The sequence below is a fragment of the Heloderma suspectum genome, chromosome 4, assembly GCF_057233095.1.
Source record: "Heloderma suspectum isolate Gila_16-S chromosome 4, 16-S_ref, whole genome shotgun sequence".
NCBI lineage: Eukaryota > Metazoa > Chordata > Lepidosauria > Squamata > Helodermatidae > Heloderma > Heloderma suspectum.
The window spans coordinates 70,744,657-70,766,894 of NC_139461.1; the positions used below are offsets into that span (position 1 = coordinate 70,744,657).

General features: G+C 39.7%; 1 protein-coding gene across 10 annotated transcripts in view; it reads left to right on the plus strand.

Annotated features, from left to right (window-relative positions):
- PRKDC (protein kinase, DNA-activated, catalytic subunit) overlaps positions 1-22,238 on the plus strand; it is a 164,890-nt gene that overhangs the window by 65,759 nt on the left and 76,893 nt on the right. For 9 of the 10 annotated variants that reach the window (XR_014790119.1, XR_014790121.1, XR_014790122.1 and 6 more), the window contains exons 26-43: positions 107-214; positions 1,543-1,769; positions 3,170-3,264; positions 3,698-3,800; positions 4,996-5,126; positions 6,263-6,517; positions 8,100-8,326; positions 9,383-9,591; positions 9,706-9,838; positions 11,594-11,752; positions 13,404-13,607; positions 14,328-14,513; positions 16,488-16,592; positions 17,165-17,332; positions 18,306-18,433; positions 19,598-19,805; positions 19,955-20,133; positions 20,862-21,030. Coding sequence is in view for 6 of the 10 variants with exons in the window: in XM_084849588.1 (XP_084705714.1) it covers positions 107-214; positions 1,543-1,769; positions 3,170-3,264; positions 3,698-3,800; positions 4,996-5,126; positions 6,263-6,517; positions 8,100-8,326; positions 9,383-9,591; positions 9,706-9,838; positions 11,594-11,752; positions 13,404-13,607; positions 14,328-14,513; positions 16,488-16,592; positions 17,165-17,332; positions 18,306-18,433; positions 19,598-19,805; positions 19,955-20,133; positions 20,862-21,030 (2,994 nt within the window). In the remaining 4 variants the exon portion in view is untranslated. The remainder of the gene's footprint in view (positions 1-106; positions 215-1,542; positions 1,770-3,169; positions 3,265-3,697; positions 3,801-4,995; positions 5,127-6,262; positions 6,518-8,099; positions 8,327-9,382; positions 9,592-9,705; positions 9,839-11,593; positions 11,753-13,403; positions 13,608-14,327; positions 14,514-16,487; positions 16,593-17,164; positions 17,333-18,305; positions 18,434-19,597; positions 19,806-19,954; positions 20,134-20,861; positions 21,031-22,238) is intronic. The other variant, XM_084849589.1, reaches the window with a different exon arrangement.

The window sequence follows — 22,238 nt, forward strand, 5'->3', positions numbered from 1 at the left end:
ATTTCTGGGAGAAGCTCAGTAAGTGTTGGGAGCCATTTAATGCAATAATTAAACTAAAATATAATGTAAATATAATTCAATACTACTTAATTTTTTTTCTTTTTAGATTACAAGGCAACTCTACAGGACTCTAGTTATGGAGCTAATTCATTGGTTCACAAATAACAAAAAGTTTGAAAGTCAGGATACAGTGATATTACTAGAAGCAATATTGGTAGGTAACTGGTATCTAAGAGAAATTCTAAATATTGTTGAATTTATAAACACTCAGTTTTCTCCTCTAATTATATTATGTTATTACGTTGTAGTTTTAGTATTTTAATCTTTGTAAACTGCCCAGAGAGCTTTAGCTACTGGGTAGTACAGAAACATAAGAAATGAAATGAAATCTGAAGCCTTTTTGGTGAGAAGGATTTTATTTGCCTCAGCATACACCATTCATTCATTTTCACTTTAATATATGGACGTGGACAATTGACACAAACCCTGTTTCCCTTTTGTCTATTTCTGGAATATCACATTTTATAAGAGCCAGCAGAATTCTTGCTAGTTTTTAACAAGATCTCTACTCCACAAAATATTACTCCCCCCACCATCCTGCCCAGCCCAAATATACAGGACTCTATTTTTATCTGTTTGAAAGCAGATTGTAAATAAAATCTAGGGCAATTACTGGAGCCATTGGATACACAGACATGGAGATGATTAACTGTAGGACGCAAGTGAAAAGCTTTCACTTATTTCTCCTTGCCTAGCTGAGTCAGAGGGATTGAACTTTACCTAAAGGATCAGGTTTGTAATTTGGAGATACTTTTGGTTCCAGCATTGTTAACAGGAATTATGGGAGTGCTTTGTGATTTACACTTGTTTCTAGTAAATTTTGAGCTCCTATTAAAAGTACTGGTTTTAACCTTAAACGCCCCAAACTTTTTGGGGCCAGGTTACCTGAAGGATTGCCTCCTTTTGTATATACCTCGACAGACATGAAGATCTTCATCAGAGGCTCTTCTCCAGGTGCCCCCACCTAAGGTGAAGAGGGTGGCTATGAAGGAGAGGACCTTTTCTGGTGGTGCCCTGATTATGGAATGCCCTCTCCAGAGAGGCTTGCCTAGTGCCAGTGTTAGGATCTTTATGGCATTAGGCAATGACATTTTTATTTTTCCAGGCCTTTAAAATAATATTTCAGTGCATTTTAATCTTGGAACTAATTACTACTTCAGTGGGTTTTAGTGCAGTTTTTATATTGATTTTATATTGCTCTCTTCTGTGTTGGTTCTATGGTGATTTCTGTGTTTTTAAATGTTATATGGATCATTTTTAGTTGTTTTTAATTATTTGATTATACTTTGATTTAAAAGCTTTGTGAGCAGCCCAGGGGTCTTGGTTAATTGGGCAGTAGAAAATGCCATAAACAAATAATTCTTCACTGTGTCTTATCTAACAACGACCACAGTAGCTCACAGTTCTTGGCATCAGATGTTGAGCAAACGAACACTATTGCAAAAGTTCCTTATAATGGACCAACTTCGTTGTCTGTTTCAGGATGGGATAGTGGATCCTGTGGACAGCACTTTGAGAGATTTCTGTGGCCAATGTGTCCGCGAATTTTTGAAATGGTCCATTAAGCAGACTACACCACAGCAGCAGGAGAAAAGTCCAGTGAATACCAAGTCCCTCTTCAAGAGACTGTACAGCCTTGCTCTCCATCCCAATGCTTTCAAGCGGTTAGGAGCTGCACTTGCTTTTAATAACATCTACAGAGAATTTAGGTGAGCAACACAATTTGCACTTCTGCTAAGTTGGATAAAAATCATATGAGGATGTAAGTATGTTGAGCCAGAGAGTTCAGTATCTACCAAAACATGCTGTTACTAATTAATCTTTAAAAGATACTCTACAGACAGACCTATTCACAGCTCTTTTCTTTGGGTTACTATAGCTTCAGACTTCTGAGGTTCTTCCTCTAAGGCCAAGAAATTGCCGCAACTCAACACGAGATTGGGTGGAATTTGTGCTAGAGGGACAAAACTTTTTTGTTTTGGAAGCTCTGTCAAAGGACTATCAGCTTCTGAGATTTAGGTTTTTTGCATTCCCTGTACATGGCTTGACTCACTTGCCTGAATCATGGCTGGTAACAAGGGAGAGGGCTTTTCAGTTGTGTCTTTACTAAGGAATGTACTCTTCGAGGAGGTTTGTTTGGCATCTATGTTGCTTTGTTTTATGTCCCAGGCAAAAACCTATTAATTTTATATATTAAATAGTATTTCTTGTATTTGCATCTTTTAAATTTGTAAATTGCCCTTGAGTCACTTTAGATAAAGGGCGGTATTAAAAACGTTTAAAATAAATATATTTGGATAATTTCCCTGAATTATTCCTTGTTTGTGGCTATCTCTGGTTTGATTAATTTTTGTCTGTGACCTTGCTTGGACATAATACTAAACTGGTTTAGTTCTACATGAATGAGACTTGCGCTTGCCAGCTCCTCTCTCTTCTTGCACGGCCATGAGAAGAAGATCAGAAACGATCACTTGCATTTTTAACTAACCACAGTTTAGCATTATCATATCTGAACTCAGACAAGCTGTGAGTAGTTTTAACTTGGGATATATGCCAGCTGGTTTGGCTTATGAAGTTGGCATGTTTCCCTAAACCACAGATAAATTTTAACCACAGTTCAGTGTTCTGATGTAATTAATGCTAAACTGCAGTTAATTGAAAACGAAAGTCAAAGCATCTGATCTCCTTGTGGTCATGCCAGAGAATGAGAGGGGAACAGAAAGCTCATCCATATAATGCAAACCATAGTTGAGTGTTTCATCCAAACTAGGGCACTGTTTACTCCTGCTAGTTGCGTCTGTAATCTGGATTGTGAATCTCAATACAGTGAATCTCAATACAGTGGATTTGGAATGGCCTTGGGGCAGGGAATTGAGCTAGATGATGATAGTGTCTCTTCAAATCCAGTGGTTTGCCTAGTTGTAACAGCTGATACCTTTTTCTGTAGAGATCCAAAGATTATTACTTTTTGGCACTCTATTTTTAAAATGGTGTGGGATTTCAGACAACATAAAAAGCATGCTTCTTGTCTTATGCTTTGAATATTAGTTTTAAATTCTAGCTTCCATTCATAGTCCAATCCTTACCTATTTTGCCCCTTGTTTTGCAGGGAAGAGAGTGCTCTGGTGGACCAGTTTGTCTTTGAAGCATTGGTTGTGTACTTGGAAAGTCTGGCCTTGACCCATGGAGATGAGAAAACTTTAGGTGCTAGTTTAAAGCTTCTTTCAAAGTTTTGTTGAATGAAGCTTACATTTGGTGCTTCAAAATCTTAAAGAAATGCAGACCTAAAATGTTTGCTCTATTAAAACATTTTCACTTTGGAAACTGTTAAAATGTTTGCGTTGTAATAATAAAAAACCAAATTGCACTATAGAATATGCTGACAGGGATATTTAGAGGGACATTTCCTTTAAGACATCTACAAAGTAGGTTTCTGGTGGGATTTTTGGGGATGTTGCACTTTTTACGATTAATTCATTATTTTGTACTTGTTTTAAGTACAAATGCACATTTGTAAAGTACATTACAAATGTACATTTCTAAAGTACATTTTAAGCATTCTAGACCAGAAACAGCCCTGATCTTTTAGAAATGTTATTTGGTGTCTGTTACAGTATAAATCTTTTCCATTTGAAAGCAGGTACAACTCAACAATGTTGTGATGCTGTTGATCACCTGAAGCGTATAATTAAACATAAAGCATCTGTCCTGAACAAAGAAAGCGATAGGAGGTTACCTTGGTTAGTAATCTTTTTGAAGTTCTGAGGGGCACATTTTTGGTGGTGGTGGTGGTGGGAACCACATAGCTCTTTTAATGTATGCCCGTTTCCTCATATTTTGAAATCACCTAAGAAAGCTTGCAATCCCATACGTTTCCCAGCTGACACCATCAGCTGTGTGGCTGAGGAAAGATGCTGTTCTGGCACAGCTGTTTGCAGCAACAGGACGGGGATCTTCATTGGGATCACTTGTGGGGGAATCACTTGTGTGTGTGGGGGGGCAGGGAATTTAACTCCCCCACTAAAGTGGTTCTGATCCTGATGCAGCTAAGATTGCTGTTTGCCAACTCCTAATAGTGATCTTGATAAGGATTGGGGGGGGGCAGGGAATTTAACTCCCCCACTAAAGTGGTTCTGATGCAGCAGAGATGCTGTGTGTGTATACTTGAGAGAAGGGACAATGTAGGTGTGTGTGTTCACCTGTGCATGTATGTTCGTGTGTGTCTGCAGTCCCTGACCCCGCTAGCCATCACTGCATGCAACCCTCATTGGCAAAAAGGTTGCCCACCCCTGCTAGACACACTTATTTGGGAATCCGCATCAGTGAACTCCAGTGGGATTTTCTTCTGAGTAATCGAACATATAACCAGACTGAAGATATTTCAGTATTTAGTAAGACAGTCAATTTGCTGGTAAACCGGAGGTTGCAAACTAGGATCCCCTTATTTGTTCCTCGACAGTGTTTGTTGCTAAGACAGACTGCTCTATTTTTTCTCCCTTTTCTGGAGCTGGGGAGATAAACAAAATAGCTTATTCTTCCCTGGACAAATCTTTCTATCAAGCCTTTGTTAGGCAAAAACTTGATGTGTTCAATGTGTAAGAGAGATACGAAAGACAGGAAAATGCTGCTTTGATCTGGGGTGTTATTGGGAACGAGCAAAGATATGAATCAAATGTTAAGCTATAATTTTGTGTTGTACTCAGGAAGAGGATAAATTTGGTATTTCCTGCATTTCGGGAGATTAGTGTTCCAGGCATGGCATAAAGTTTGATTGTCATGTTCTTATGTGTGTGAATTAATTAACTCCTTTATTGCTGGGGCATTTGAAATGTTTATTTTTATGTTTAAATGTATAAGCAGAGTAGTATTTAAGCAACTGACTGCTATGCTGGATTCATTTAATAATATTAGACAATTTTTGTTACCCTTATGTAGGGGATTTCCACCTACATCAATATGTTTGGTGGATGTTGTCATGTGGCTTTTAATGCAGTGTGGACGACCTCAAACCGAGTGCCGACATAAAGTCATAGAGCTTTTCTTCGAATTTGTTCCCTTGTTGCCAGGTTTGTAAATTGCAGCATATGTAGATAGTCTGTTGCTGATGTAGCATACTGGCTAAGAGGCTGTGTTCTGAATCAGGAAGTCCTGAGTTCAAACGTTACCTCTGCCATGAGCTCACCAAATGGTTTTAGGCAAGCTGCTATTCTTTCAGCCTGAGTCCCTTATATCAGGGGTCCCCGGGCCGCGGACCGGTACCAGTCTGTGGCCTGTTAGGGACCGGGCTGCAGTAGGGGTGTGGGAACCCCCCCTACCTTGGGTCCCGGGGGGGGGGAGGTGATCCATCCCTCCCCCACGCCCCGGAATCCTCACTGGCCCTGGCTGAGTCTGCCCTGTTCTTTGTAGTAATAGCCTATTACTGCAAAGAACAGGGACGTAAATGGCGTCCACTATGTGGACGCCATTTGCATCCCAGCAGCCAGAAGTCCTCCCCCGGCCGGAGCCAGCCAGCAGCTCCGCGGCGAGTCCAGGGCCAACAAAGATTCCGGGGGGGGGGGAGGGACGGATCACCCCGCCGCGGACCCAAGGTAAGGGGGGTTCTTGCCCCCCTACTGCGGCCCGGTCCCATCCCCCCCCCGGTCCATGGAAAAATTGTCTTCCACAGACCGGTCCCTGGTCCCAAAAAGATTGGGGACCGCTGCCTTACACGATTCCAGTGAGATCTGAAAAAAAGATAAGTGGATTCATTGTTAAATATTCTGCACACCATTAGGTTGCATAAATCTTACTTAACTCAGTGGGATTTAAGCAGCTCAACTATGTGCAGGATTGTAGCCTAAGAGTCTGCTGGCTCTTTGCAAGGTAAAAGTACTGTGAAATTATCATACAAACGTCCTTCCACGATTCTGTAAATTTGTTCTATCCTACTCTGATTACCAAAGTCTTGTTTTGGGTGGTGATGAGTTCATATTCTCAAAGTATAAAGTCTGGGGGTGGGGGGAAGAGCTTCTTTAAGCCATCTTCTCCATTGGTCAGAAAGTTCCTTAAAAAAATAAACCGTAAGTCTGTGGAAATAAAATAGGATGTTTTTTAATAGATTGACTCCAGGTTTGGTGGTGCTTTCTAGACTATAGGCACAAGAGTTGATTGCCTGCAGCACATTTATCCAGAAATCTTTTAACTACTTACGTTTCTCCATCAGGAAACAATTCTCCATCTTCCTGGTTGGGTGATGTTCTTCAGAAACAAGGAATCTGTTTTCTCATAAAGAAATTTGAAGGAGGTGGCTATGAAGGTGAAAACGTGTCTGGAATCTTGTCCCATCCAACTCTTTATGACCTGCAAGAGACCTTTAGTTTGCGAGCTACCGTGCAGTGGATGGATATGCTTCTGGCTGCTTTGGACTGTTACAATACTTTTATCAAGCAGGGCGTGATTAGACCAAATGAGATACTAGGTAGGTACATTACAGAAGCAGTTTGCTTGATGATTCATCTCTCACATCAATTAGAGTGAAGTGCATAACTAGAAATATCAGAAAACCTTTCTGCATTTGGATTTGACTTTCTTTCTGTTTCAGAGAAATTCTTTTGGTTTTCTTTATTTTAAGATAAAAGTGGTGACCCATGTACAAAAAATGCTGTGTTGCTGTTGCCCGTACTCATTTTCTCTGCCCCATCTCCAAGGGGACTATAACACTATATTACTCTATCCATAGGAAAAATGAACATGATTTCTTTCAAGCCCCAGCAACTGATATAAATTGAACTGAAGACTGTTATAACTAAAGGCTGGGAGGTGTTGTCATCCTTTTTTCTGTCATGTCCTCTTCCTGAATCATCACAGTACCTCCTGTTCTACCACATCATGCTTTTCTGCTTATATGTTCCCTTGCTTTATTTCGATATCATAGTTCTCCTCCACAACCTTCTAGAAGAGTTTAATAATGCTTGCACTACCGTCCCACAGATAGTTTTTTGTCACCTGGAGTTGTCTTCTGTTATGTCCCCCTGTACAAGCTTTTTGTGTCAAACAGCATCTGTGGTTTTGGCCACTGTGGCCACATGCAAGAGAGATTATGTGAAAGAACATTTAAATGATGGGTGGTTTTTCCAAATAAGGTAGTTACCTATTATTAAAATAAATAATTTTGCATCCGAAGTGTAATACTGGTGTAAAGGAAATATTGTGGGTTTTTTTTTGCTGTACCTTGTATTTTTTTTAAAGAAAAGCAAAACACAACAACAACAGAAACACAACACAATACACATACACTAAAATATCTCTTAAGATTGTAAGATATCTACCTTTGGCTCCCCTTACACAATGAATGCTTATTATTATTATTATTATTCTCTAGTTCTCATCTTAGTTGTATATCATACATTGAGTTCACAGACATTATCTCCTTTCTCCTAATTTTAACAACAGAAAAAAGAGACTCAACCATCTCAAAGTTCAAAATCCACATACATAGTTATCACTTTTTCTCTATTTCTTGTACAAATTCTATAAAAGGTTTCCAATCTAACATAAATTTAGTTGTTGACCCTTCTTTAATTATAATAGTAAGTTTTGCCATCTCTGCCAGTTCCATCATTTTCATAATCCGCTCTCTCACAGTTGGTATGGTTTCATTCTTCCACTTTTGTGCATACGATAACCTTGCAGCCATTGTCATGTAGAGAAAGAGGGTTCCCCCCTTCTCTTTTACATGTTTATCTTTTAGTTCCAGTAAAAAAGTTTCTGGCTTTAGTTCTATAGTAGTCTTTACTATTCTTTGAGCCAGAGACTGTATTCGTTTCCAAAATATTTTAGCTTTTTTACAAGTCCACCGTAAATGATAAAACGTTCCCTCTTGGTCTTAGGAAATATTGTTTTAGAAGGGAAATTGAGTGAGGACTAAGTCTAGAATGCTGGAGACAAACAATGTGGTGGCTGTACTATTTATTCTTTTTACATAGTTTTTATGTCTAACAATATAAGATTGTATTTTGTATTCTGAGGTAAGTGATTCACTCTTCCACAACTCTTTCCAGCTACAAATGTAGGATCTTCATTCCTGACATCACTGGAGTTCTTCCTTGGAAAACTTGCCTTGCATGATGTGTCTGGTGCAGAACAGTGTTTTGGCATTGGATCCAAAGGCAACATGTTTAGTCCACAAGAAAGAGAAGAATACAATTACAGCAAATGTACAATTGTAGTTCGAATTATGGTTTTTGTCAGCATGATTTTAGAGACCCACCAGCAGGATTTCTGGAAGGTAGGTTTGGCTGTATTGGTCAGGATCCAAAGAAACCTGCTGATAGTTCCCTGGACTCAAGGAGACTAAGGACTTAACGTTTTTCGAACAGCCGCAGCTTCCCATGCCTTATGGCAAAACACTTCTGAAACTGTTGCTGTTTGTGATATGACATGGGGGAATTTGAAAAAACAACAACACAATAATTACAGATGCCATACCCTTTGCATGAGCCTTAAGCTCCTTGAGTCCAGATTGTGTTTGTGCATCATAAAATGTGCCCTCAGCAATCACTGACACTGTACTGGTGAATGAGTTGCCTATCCTGTTCCATGGCTTTAATTACTAGCTAAGAAGAACAAATTAGCTTTTGCCCTAAAGACGGCAACCTTATGAATACTTTCTTGAGAGTAAGCTGTGACACACTGCAGTTATTTTTTTTTTTACTGAAATATAACGGATGTGCCCCTACCAGACTGCCTAAGCAAATTTCACGGATGCTCTTGAAAATTAGATCAGTTACTGTTCATTCATATACATATATAAAAAACAGGTCTGCCATTCACATAATAAGCTCTAGAGTTTATTAGGGTGCAATCCCATGGCCACTAGACAGTGACTAGACAGCCATAGGATTGGTCAGTTCCTGGAGAACGACCTCCCTGCCTCTTCCCCCTCCGCCTTGTAGGCAGAATGGAAAGTCCCCAGTCTCCGGGGTCATAAGAGCAGTGCGGAGCAGGGCAAAAAGGAGTATTTCCAGGGGCAGGAGTGCGGAAATGCTGGTACGACGCTTCCTATTCATTGTCTGGCTTCCCCCTCGCCCCGTGCTCCAAGGTCCCACAGCTAGACAGCCGAAATCGGAGAGAAGATCCCTTCCACGCTCCACCTGCCTATCCCAATACGATTGCACCATAAGTTGTATTTTAAAATTTGACATAATTTCACAAAGAAGGGTGGGAGGACTGAAGGGACTATTTTGCTGTCAGGGAGGTGCACACAAATGTAAATCTTAAAATAAATGAAAATTGTTGGATTTCAAAATTAAAACAACTTGTCTCATTTTTATCTTATTCCTAGCTGCTTGAGAGAGAGTTGCTTAATAATAATCTGATAGAGCTCATTGTGAGAACCGTCTGTGACCCCAAAAGCATAGGCTTTAACATAGCTGATGTACAAGTTATGGAAAATCTCCCCAATGTTTGTGTGAGGCTTATAAAAGCTTTGATGAAATCTCCTTATAAAGAACCTTTAGAGATCAGCATAAAGAAAATAATAACATCAAAAAGGTAGGATGCTTCTGAATATAGCGTTCTAATGTAAGTGCATAAGAACAATGCAAATAATGGTTTTGATATGGCATTTAATGTATTCTCAGTATTTATTCTCTTTTGTTTTGTCAGCATTGAGGAGCTTTGCCGTGTTGAGCTATATAATCCAGAAGCCCGGTTGGATCATGTCAGACTTGGTTCCATTCTATCTGCATGCAAGCAGCTTCACAAAGCTGGTTTGCTTGACAGTACTTTGCAATCTCAGGTAAAAATATAACTTGTCAAATGTATTGGCTTCGGTACTTCGGCAGAGGAAGAAGATGTAAAATGTGGCAGACTTACTGGAGTAGTTTTGCAATAACTAAAATACTGATATCATATCAATATGGAAAAGATATAAGATTATGCATTCATCATCTGTCAGCAACTATATTTCTTGATAAATAAAGTAGAGTATTTCCTCTGGGGGGGGGGGAAATGGAACAATCATTTCTCCTCATCTGCCCTCCTGCTGCAAGTTTGAACCTGTGCACTGTTGGGTTAATCTAATCCAGATTTTGTTTATGTTTAAGTATCTGTAATCACTAGAGATCAAATCGCCAACATTCTCTGCATCATGGAGAAAGCAAGAGAATTCCAGAAAAACGTCTATTTCTGCTTCATTGACTACGCTAAAGCCTTTGATTGTGTGGATCACAACAAACTGTGGCAAATTCTTAAAGTGATGGGAGTACCAGACCACCTTACCTGTCTCCTGAGAAACCTGTACGAGGGTCAAGAAGCAACAGTAAGAACCAGACATAGAACAACCGATTGGTTCCAAATTGGGAAAGGAGTACGACAAGGCTGCATATTGTCACCCTGCTTATTTAACTTATATGCAGAGTACATCATGAGAAATGCCGGGTTGGATGAATCAGAGGTCGGAATTAAGATTGCTGGGAGAATTATCCACAACCTCCGATATGCAGACGATACCACCCTAATGGCAGAAAGTGAAGAGGATCTAAAGAGCCACTTGTTGAGGGTGAAAGAGGAGAGTGCAAAAGCTGGTTTGAAACTCAACATTAAAAAAACTAAGATCATGGCATCTGGCCCCATCACTTCCTGGCATATAGAAGGGGAAGAAATGGAAGCAGTGACTGATTTTACTTTCTTGGGCTCCAAGATCACCGCAGACGGTGACTGTAGCCATGAAATTAAAAGACGCTTGCTCCTTGGAAGGAAAGCTATGGCCAACCTAGACAGCATAGTAAGAAGCAGAGACATCACCTTGCCGACAAAGGTCCGTCTAATCAAAGCTATGGTTTTCCCAGTAGTAATGTATGGCTGTGAGAGCTGGACTATAAGGAAAGCTGAGCGCCGAAGAATTGATGCTTTCGAACTGTGGTGCTGGAGGAGACTCTTACGAGTGCCCTGGACTGCAAGGAGGTCAAATCAGTCCATCCTAAAGGAAATCAACCCTGAGTGCTCATTGGAAGGACAGATCCTGAAGCTGAAGCTCCAATATTTTGGCCACCTAATGCGAAGAGAAAACTCCCTGGAAAAGACCCTGATGCTGGGAAAGACTGAAGGCAAAAGGAGAAGGGGACGGCAGAGGATGAGATGGCTAGATAGCATCACAGATGCAATGAATATGAACTTGAGCACGCTCCGGGAGAGAGCGCAGGACAGGAAGGCCTGGCGTGCTATGGTCCATGGGGTCACGAAGAGTCGGACACGACTGAACGACTGAACAACAACAACAAATCTGTAATCACAACTATCATGAAGCATTGCTGTTGTGATGGCATTTAAATTGTGGAGTTTCAGTTCTTACTTACATTGGGGGCGAGGTGGATGCAGGGGGAAAGGCACAACCTTTCTTTTGTATTCTTGACGATATTTCAATTCAAGAAAAGTCTCTAAGGGGTATTGCAAATAGCAGGAAAAGAAAAGGGCGTCTTGTAATTTCAATTTAAATCTGTTTCCCCTCACGTTTTTTTCAAGTGCATCTTTTGTTATTTTTCTCTCTCTTAAGGGTTCAGATCTACGTTGTGAGACCGGCTCTAAGCTAATTTTAGTTGTATACAAAGGTATTGCACCAGCAGATGAAAGAAAGTCCCTTCCCTCATTGGACCTCAGCAGCAAACGATTAGCTGAGAGACTTCTGCATCTGGCTTTTGCTTTTGGAGTCCAGGTAGGGGGCTGACCTTGTTGATGGCATGTATCTGTTTTCTGATGTTTTATGTCCCTATTATTTGTATTTAACAAATCTTCTGATAGCTGTTACCCATGACTTACGTTGGCCTACCCACATTGTTTTTGATATCACCGAAAAAGAAGTTAAATCACTTCTTCAATCAGGAATAACTGTGGAAGTTTAATCTTGTCTTTGATATATGTATTTCTACACGGGATTATGTTATTCCAGTTGAATTTAGTGATGAGCATTCTTTCTCAATGGAAGACATTCTTTGATGGGTATGCTCCTTACTTTCACACTTGGAGGCAGGAATCCTACACATAGAAGCCCCACACACTTTCCATTCTGCTCCACTGAAAGAGCAGAGCTCACTGGACAGCTCTGCATTTGAGGTGTAATGCTCAAGAGATCTTTCCTTCTTCCATTCCCTTCTCTCATCCTTGTTCAGTGACAAGTCTCACTTAGAAGGTGAGGAGGATGGTAGGACTTTCGTTTTAGATCTAAAAAAGAGGGCATTCCATGTAAAATGATGCTTAAGGGGAGCCACTTACCTTAGACCTCCCACTGTAAATAGGTATTGTACCTGGAACTCTCCTTTCCCCTGTCCCTAATGTAGCCTTCTTTTGAGCCCATCAGACCCATGTCTTTGAAATTCCACACACTGGAGGTTGTATTCCTGGTTGGTGTTTCCTCTGTGAGAATGATGTGGGAGGTGGGAGGAGCCTTCTCACTTAGGAAGGAGCTCTGTATTTTTCATGAGGACAGGATCACCCTATACATAGACACTCTATATTGTTCCTACACCCAATATCCTGTTATATTGGGTGCAAGAACTCTGGATAACCTTGATTCTCCCATATCCTAAACATCCCGAAGAGAGAAAGCAGCACTTCCTAGAGAGAATGTTTGTAAATTTGCCACATGGGCATCTGCCTCCACCTTTATTTGCCACTGCAAGATCGAAGCCTATGCATCTACAGAAGTGGCTTTTTCAGGTGGGTACTACAAGATGTGCTGTAGAGCAACAGAGTGCTGCTGTTTCATATCTCATCCAAGAAAACTTTGTTCTGTTGAGAGAAGGAAACACTAGTACTATTAATAATTTTTCTCACTAGATGGAGGACATCCTGATCTATCAAGGGTTTTTTTTTTTTTAAGATAGTTAATGCCTGCCTATAACTACTTCAGTAGTGGAAGACAGCATAATCTTGACTCTTGAGTTATTTGGTGATGGTTCAACATCTTTGTTCTCCCCCGCCCCTTTTTTCTCGTTTGGTCTCAGATATTCTCAGTGTTTACAAGTTTTTTGTTTTAATGTTTGAGTTTTTTAAATAGCTGTCTCCTGAACTGGGTGGGGCTCCTCCATCCAGGGGGGATTCCTATTTTGCATAGCTCTGCCTCCATATGTGTAGAAGGGAGGAGCTAACCCATCCAAGGATATCCCTGTCCACTGAGAAGAATGAACATTATTCACAGTAAATATCAATGTTCATTTTTATTTTGAATACTTGATCACAGTTGTGTCAGCTTTTCTAGTACTTTAATAATGGGAAAAGATATACTTGACTATTACATTTTTTATTGAAAAGCATGTTTATAATATTGAAAAACATGACTTTAACTCTTTTGTATTCATTTCCTGTAGTGCACAGAGCTGGTGAGTCTCTTGTTGAACACACTGATGTTATCTGTGCCATTATCTGGAACATCCCAAAGAAACCTTATCAGCTTTTCTCACGGAGAGTATTTCTACAGCTTATTCTTGGAAACCATTAACAGAGAGTTGTTGAAAAACCTGGATATAGCAGTACTTCACCTTATGAAATCAGCTGTAGACAGCCCCAAAATGGTAATGGACTCTGCTTTAAAATATTGAGGTGGCAGATTTATTGTCTTTCAAATTTTACTCCCCAAACAAGTGTAATTTAAAAAATAAACAGGAGTAACCGTTTTAGTTTGTTTTGTACATTTAGCTTTTTTGTACATTTATACTAGTGTATAATAATTATTATACATTATTTAATGTATAATTTAATAATTATAATATTATATTATTAGTATAATAATATAATTATTATTATACTAATAATAGCTTTTTTGTACATTTATACTAGTGCCCAAGCATTATCAGAGGATGATCCTAATGACACAATAGAGAAGATCTACTATTAGATCTTTGCTACTTCTATATTGTAAATGGTCTGTGTTCTATAACGATTTTCCACCCTACCACTGACATGTTTCCAGGCCATTTTACTTATATGCCCTTACCCCAGGATTGGGCAGAGCCTGAACGTTGGGGAACTTTTTAATGCATCCTGGGAATTGGCATTATATCAGGAGGCTAAGGTTTTTCTAATACTACATTCCCATTTTCTTAACTGTACAGTTCCAACCTTTCTTTGTGGAAGCTGTATCTATGACAGACGTGGCTATATTGAGAATGTACATACTACTGTAATGATTAATTTGGTAATCTTGCAGGCATTATATTTTAGTCCCACAGTATTAAGGTTGAATTCCATAAAATTCTATTAATATTTCATGGTAGTAATACTCTACATTTCAGGTTGGTACTATTTTGAATGGCATGCTGGATCAAAGCTTTAGAGATCGTGCTGTTCGAAAGCAACAAGGAGTGGAACTAGTGACTTCTATATTAAAAAACTGGGGAGAGCTTGACCATTGGTGGACCAACGATTCTGCTCCTGAGAGCAAAATGGCTGTCCTGACCCTATTGGCTAAAGTTCTGCAGGTAAAGCTACAACTATATTTTATTTATTTATTTACAGTATTTATATACCGCTCTACATCAAAGATTTTGGAGCAGTGAACAACAAGATAAAAGAATAAAATGCCCTATTAAAACATTTTAAAAGAAACAGATTCTGAACTTAATAAATCACGGCTGGTCACTCAAGGAAGGCCTCTCGAAATAACAATGTCTTCAGGAGGCACTGAAAACTACACAACGTTGGTACCTGTCTGACCTCCAAAGGCAGGAAGTTCCACAGGAGGGGGCCACCACACTGAAGGCTCTTTTCCTGGTGGACTCCAGATGGGCCATGGCTCCCAGTGGAACCACTGGGGACATGCCCTCTGATGACCTCAGTGGCCAGGCAGGTTGGTAACTATATTAGCTGAGTAAGTTAGTTTAGTGCTTGTGAGGGAACATGAGGCTCCCTGTAAATAATTTTCCAGAGCCAATAATGTCCAAACAGACCCCAGGATGAAATGCTTAAGAAAAATCTAGATGGTATTCTTAAAATTTTGAAATATGTTAGCTTAATTTCTTCCTGAGATTGGTGTATAGGGTAGGGTATAATTTTCTCCATGTACAGATATGATTCCGAGGTCTAGTTATGGGGCGCAGCCAGTATCTAAATCCAGCCCCTAGGAAATCCAGTCCCTAAAAAATGCCCAAATACTCTTCACCTGCTGTGGTGCTGACCATGGTACAGGAATTGGAGGCTCCCTCTGCATCTTCTAGCAAGGCACCCAGGAGTTTGGCAGTGGGTAATCTAGTGGGCTGGGTTAAGGGCATTCAAAATATGTAGGTTACTCATGCATGGGGTACATGCGGGGTTCAAAACCATCCCTGACTGATGCTCTGAGCACATTGGGGGAATGCTGGGTGCTTTGAGGAAGCTGGAGGGGGTTCAGTAAGTTTAGCTGCATTTGGGGTGTTCTGGATCATGCAGTGGTGTGCTGGCTGCTGTATCAAGATGGCAGCAGTGTACTGGTCTATCTGATTCCCTTCCAGTTTCGTCAAAGCCTGTGGGATGAGTTCTGGTAATTACACCTTGGTAACTATTGCAGCATCCCTTCCCATATTAGCTGTACTTCTGTGGTGGATGTTGCACAGCTAACAACCTGCATTTCCTTCTCCCTGCATAAAAATTGTTGGATCAGGCCCTGCACTAATTTGAAAACATAGCTAGTAATAGTAACCTTCCTGTATGGTTGGGCCTCATTGTTTTTTATTGGTCTGCACAAATTTCATTTTGGGATTAATAGGAACTTAAATTATACTAAAATACATTCTTTCTGTGAAGAGGCCTTCTGGTTTGAGGAGTTATGCTGGTGTTGATTGCTGCTGTTCTTTTAATTTGTGTTATTTTATTGTTATTGGATATGAGCCACCCTAAGGATTTTATTTGACATAAGATTATTTATTTATCTGCAGTATTTTTATCCCATTCTTTAGTCAGAAAGTCTCCCAAAGTGGCTTACAAAGATTAATAATAAGACAGTCCCTGTCCTCAGGCTCGCAGTCTGAAAGACACAACACGAAAGGAAAAGAGATTGGGAGGGAGGAGCAAAAAAGCAAAACCCAAACACCAGTTCTTAGTTTCAACATTCTTATAGGTATACTTTCTGGCAGGGAAGGAGGAAACAAGTTCCCTGCAGCTGTTCCTTCTCTAGCTGATGTATGGGGCCAGGTTGGTCTCCCTCTTGGTGTGATGTTCCTCTTGGGAGGCAGGGGGTGCAACCTCCCAGTGGCCCTTCGTTCTCTGGCTGATGGATGAGGCTACGTTCTGCAGTCTGTAGGATATACACCTTTCATGAATAAATATTCAACGTAAACCTCCCTACATGCACATAGTGTCAGCTGAAATATATTTTAGAAATTTTTGTGACTGATTATCAGATTAAATATTTTAATGTAGTTGAATTAACAAATATATTCTATATGAAAGTTCAACATTATTTTCCTTACTTTTGCCAGATTGACTCTTCTGTGTCATTTAATACACATCATGAGGCATTTTCTGTTGTTTTTAATACATACACAAGTCTACTTACTGACCAGAAGTTGAGTCTAAACCTCAAGGTAATTGAATTGTATGTGTACTTGTATTTACCTGTGGTGGTATTAGCGAAGTACTGGTTGCACACAGGGGCCATGTTCAGATGTCATGCTAAACTATAGTTTAGCAAGACGTGACTAAGGCTAGCCTCCTTCCAGTCTCATGCACTCCTCCTGTATTGCTGAGAGAAGTTCAGAAGCTTTTGTTTTTGCTTTTAGTTCAGTGCAATTTGTGGCATCCAAGCTGATGTGCTGTGACTAACATTAACTATGATTAGTTTAAAACAGGCCAACTTCAAACTGTGATTTCTGAAGAGGGTTTGTTTAGTGTGATGCCATAATGTGGCCATTGTTCTTAAAGTAACTAGTAAAGCTCCTTTTTATTCTCTTCCACCAGCACCAGTTATAATTAAGAGTTTGAAAGTGGTTCCGAATCCCTTGTTAATATTGAAACTTGGTTAGTATTAGCCTTGATATATCCACTGTGCCTAATTGGTCCTCAGCAGATTATTTTTTCCATCAAAACTTTCTTGAGAGAGTGAAGGTTTTATATGTTACCATATAATATAATGTTCTAAATTACATCTATATTTCAGAGTCAAGCAGTTATTATCCTTCCATTCTTCACTAACCTTGTTGGAGAAAGACTTGGTGACCTTAAAAATGCACTTGACCAACTTGTAGCATTTAATTTCCCATTGAGATCTGATGAGTTTCCCAAAGGAACCTTAAGATACAATAACTATGTGGACTGCATTAAAAAAGTAAGTGAAAAAATGTGTAGTGTACTCACGACTTAGTTGTATATTTTATGTATATTTTAAAATACATGTTACCTGCTTTGAGCCCAAAGCCACGTACTTAAGAGAAACCCAAACAAATAAAACTTAGAAAAAAAATATATGTAGAAATGATACATCTGTATTTTTCTATTCCTTGTAATGCAAGGATTTCTGAATACACATCAGATCTTGTTTTAGCTTCAATATGCATCTTTATTTATAGTAAGATTTTGTAAATCCTGTGTTAATTTGCCTAGATTTCATGTGCAACTCTTACATGTTTTTAGTCCTGTAAATGTGCCTCACGCTGAGGAATATTTTTGGGAATGACAACTGTCAATTGACCCAGTGAACCATGAACAACCCTTGAAGAGAACTCATGGTTTGTTGTTAAGTATGTTTACTGGAATGAATTTGTATTCAATTTGGTGTCCATATGTGGAAGGGTTCCTGTTTGATTGTGGCTGTGGTTACTGAGAAATAAGGCGTAGATTTAAACAACCTGCTGAACTGGTGAATGTAGGTAATAGGGTGATGGACACCAAATAGAATAGATGCAGTGATAATTTAATATGAATGCTCAGATTTTTATTTATTATTTATTCATTTGTTACATTTATATTTTGCCTCTCCTTCAAGGACCCCAAAGCAGCATACATGTTCTCCTCCTCTCCGTCTTATCCTCACAACGATCCTGGAAGGTAGGGTAGGCTGAGAGTTAGTGACTTTCCCAAAGTCTCCCAGTGAGATTCATGGCCCAGGTGGGCACTAGAACCTGGATCTCCCCACTTCCAGTCCAGCACTCTTAACCACTACACCACACTGGAAAAATCACTGTTCATCACCTAGCTATAGCTCACTAGCTATTTCAAAAAAAGTCCAGGATGCAGACAGCTGCAGTCTCACCATCTGTCTGTTACATATCCTCTAAAAATACATTTTTTCTCTCTCCTAGTTTTTAGATGCACTAGAACTATCCCAGAGTCCTATGTTGTTACTGTTGATGACAGAAATTCTTTGCAGAGACCAGAGACACATAATGGAGGAATTATTTGAAATCACCTTCAAAAGGATTGCCAAAAGGTAATCCTGATCACTTGCTCTTTAAAGTAACAGTGAAACAGATGTCCCTCCAGTTTTTACTATTTAAATGTTTAAATTGTTCTACAATTTAAGTGTCAAGAGTTGGGTGTGATGTTCCTGCCTAGGTTCCACCTTTTCCCCAGCCTCCACCTCTGAAACTGAGAACCAAACCTCTCAGGAAATGCCTGCTTTCACCTGGATCAGTTGTTCCCATTCATACCCAAAGTTCAGCCCTTTTACTCTCTCTGGGTTCCAGAGAAACTCAATAGGCTCAATTGGTGTTCTCAACTCACTACAGGAGAAGTAACAAGGAAACAGATTTAATAATGGTAGTGTAACAATTCAGCCAAAACATGGGAGTCTGTATTTAAAAAACCAAAGATTTATTTGTAACAAGAAGAGTTGTATGTTATTATTATTCATTAATACTTGGTTCTAACTTCCCTACCTATTCTACCCCTTCTAAAATCCTATACACAAATCCCATTACTGGATGTTGCTTCCACAATCCCTAAATCCCTGTCTAACTTCTAAGTGTCAATTCATTCCTTTCTTAACCTCAGAATCCTCTCTCACACACAGGCCCCTCCCACTTTTCACTCCCTCTCTAACACTATTAACCCTTGCTTACCTGGGTTACATAAAACAATATAAGCACATCACAATAATAGGCATATGCTACATTGGGTAACTTGAGAATACAGGGTATGTGTTCAGTCTTTTTTTTCCCATTTCCCTTGCTATCAAAAGAAATACATTCTGGGGAAATCAGGATGACTCCTGATGCCTCTTGCCACATGGTGGTGATGCAGATTGTTGTTTGGGGAACTCTTTTAACTCCATATTCCTTTGGTGTGCTTTAGCTGGACCTATTCAAGCAGTCTTGTGGGGTGGTGGGTTGGCATAGGGTTTCCCTATAGGCTCCTGTGTGGCTGAACAGTGTATAAAAACACAGGACAAAATAGTATGTAGAAACACAGTCAAACAGCTTCCTTAAGTTTTCCTTGGATATATCCTGACAAATGCTGATTCTGCCTATTTAAGAATAGTATCACTGTGTTGTAAAGAAATCACTACTTAAGAAGCTGTCTCTGAAAGAGAATTGGGGATTGGTGTTGTTGGAATGTGGTTGAAGGTTTTCTTTAAATTTCTCACTGTGTTTAGGGGTAGCTGTGACAAACAAGTGGCATTGCTGGACACTGTGCACAAAATGTTCCAGTGTGACACCCTTCTCTCATATGCAACCTGTCAAGCCTATGTCGATCGCTCTCTTCTTGTGCTGTTGCTTCACTGCAGCTTGGATGCACTGAAAGAATTTTTAAGTAAGATTATTGTGGAGGCTATGGATACACTAAAGTCCAGATTTACAAAGGTAAAGGTTGACCCATATCTTCTGAAATTGATATTTTAAATAAATGAACAATTATGTTTATGTTTCCTTTAAAGAAATTGTGCATTTATATCTGAAGCTTCTTGCCATACCAGCACTTAGAACTCAGTTCTGTTTATATATTTATCCAGTCAAATGAAACTGCTTTTGAAATGCAACTCACCAAGAAAATGAGCTACTACAAGAGTTTGAAAGTGATGTATTCACGTCTTTCCAAACAAGATGTGTATTCTAAGGACTCTACAATTAACCAAGCTTTTCAGGGCTCCACCTGTGTAGAAGGCAATGAACTTACAAAGGCACTAATAAAGTAAGAATTTCTCACTTCTCCTTAGTGTGCCTTTGTTTAACTTGATTTATGTAGTCAGTAAAATAATACTTGAAGATCAATGTTCATGATGCAGAATGCAAGCTTTTCAGTTATCACAGATTTCCTCAGGCGTGGATGTTCAAGACATGTTTTTAAAAGGATGTAATAGATGTTTCAGGGCATGATGTTAAGGTGTTGTGTGTAGATTGTTTCACTGTGCAATCCTATGCATATTTACTTAGAAGTAAGTCCTACTGTGTTTAATTACGCTTGCTCCCTAGTAAGTGTTTAAGATTGTAGTCTTAGTCTCAAGGGCTTATCCTCATGCCCTTAATATGAGTGGTATCTATTGCTTTCTCCCTTATTTTTTCTTGAACATCCAGCCTAAGTAAGAAAGTTATTTTACTATTTGTTCTGTCCCACCAAATATCCTGTAGAAACCTGTATGTGAAATCTTTCCACTAAGGTTGAGTATGTTGCAACTGATGTTGCTACTAGGGTTAGAGCTACCAGGACCACTTCGAAAATACCAGCCAGCTTATTGAGGTTTAATGCTGTTACTGCAAAGCATTATATTAAAATATTCCAGTTTACCTTTGAATAGCAAGTTGTAAGTATGAACTAAAGACTATTATTACAACTGTAGCTCTGCACTTGCTGGCATATATTAGTCTATGTATGACTTCCTTTAAAATTGCTGTCTGCTTTTTTATCTGTTTTGTTTCAAGGTCCTGCTATGATGCCTTTTCAGAAAACATGTCAGGTGAAACCCAGCTATTGGAAAAGAGGAGACAGTATCATTGTGCTGCATATAATTGTGCCATTGCTGTTGTTAGCTGTGTGTTCAATGAAAGTAAATTCTACCAAGGCTTTCTTTTCACAGAAAAACCAGAAAAGGTGTGTATTTAATGAAATTTCATCCAGGCTGTGGGTTAACGATGACTGGCCCTGATACCAAATTTGGGTTTAGAAAGGATCTTGGCTGGTCCAACAACCAGATAAGAACCCCAGGCTCACTGACAACTATTGGATGCCACTGTAGGTTCGTTAGGTTTCTTCATTCAGCAAAGCAAGATCCTTCTGAGTAGCCCTGGGACAGTGGATTTAAAGAGGAGGGGTATAATTCTCTGAATCTCAGTTATATTGGTATCAGCATTTTACAGAGTACATTTATATCCCACCTTTCTTCCATCATGGAACTCAAGGTAGCATACATGGGGTTCCCAGGAAGTCTTCTATCCAGGCACCGTCCAGACCCAAACCTGCTTAGCTTCAGCAAGATGGCTGCAGCCCTCAGACCATGTCCTGGGATAAGACACACTGATCTCCTTATTCTTTCTGAAAGATTTTACGATTTAGAATAGCAAATATCTGAATCCTAAACATATTATCTAATCATTCAAAGTAGTCGGCATAAATGGATAACAAGGTGAAGTATGAAATTGGGTAATGGCACTCAGCACCAATTCAAATGTGTATTTATTAGGCTTTGTCTATATAAGAATTCTAAAATTATGTATTAGTGAATATCATCTGGAGGTTGTGGAAGTGGCAGGTGCATTCTTTTACCATAGGTCACATATAGACAGGCTCTGGGCTGTATGTGGTCTTCAGAGTCCTCCCATATGGCTTGTTGTGGGCACCTATGTTGCTGCCATCACCCTCTTGAATTGCTCATCCCCAGGCTGCTGTGATTGTGATAAGGAAGAGGATAGGTGGGGATGACTCCTCACATGTGCTCTTCCCCTGCAAAAGCTGTTTTGTGGGTTGTTGACAGCACATTTGTGGTGGGAAAGAGGGTGTGTGAAGAGAGTCATCTCTCTGTGCCCTCCTCTCCAGCACAGTCTTCATCAGGATCTCTGGGAGGTGGCACTCAGCACAAGGATAGAGCCTCTCACCTTGTTCCCTGGTGATCTTCAGCAAGATCACAGTTTCTCTGCTGCCGATAGGCTCCTTCCTCACCATTAGCAATCCTGTGTGTGTTGGTGAATGGTCTGTATGTCTGTGCAGTTTGTATGTGTTATGGTCCCACCCACCAATCCTGCCCATTTGTGCAGCCCCCAAAAATGTTATATGAGGGCCAGTGTCCTCACATAACCCCAGAA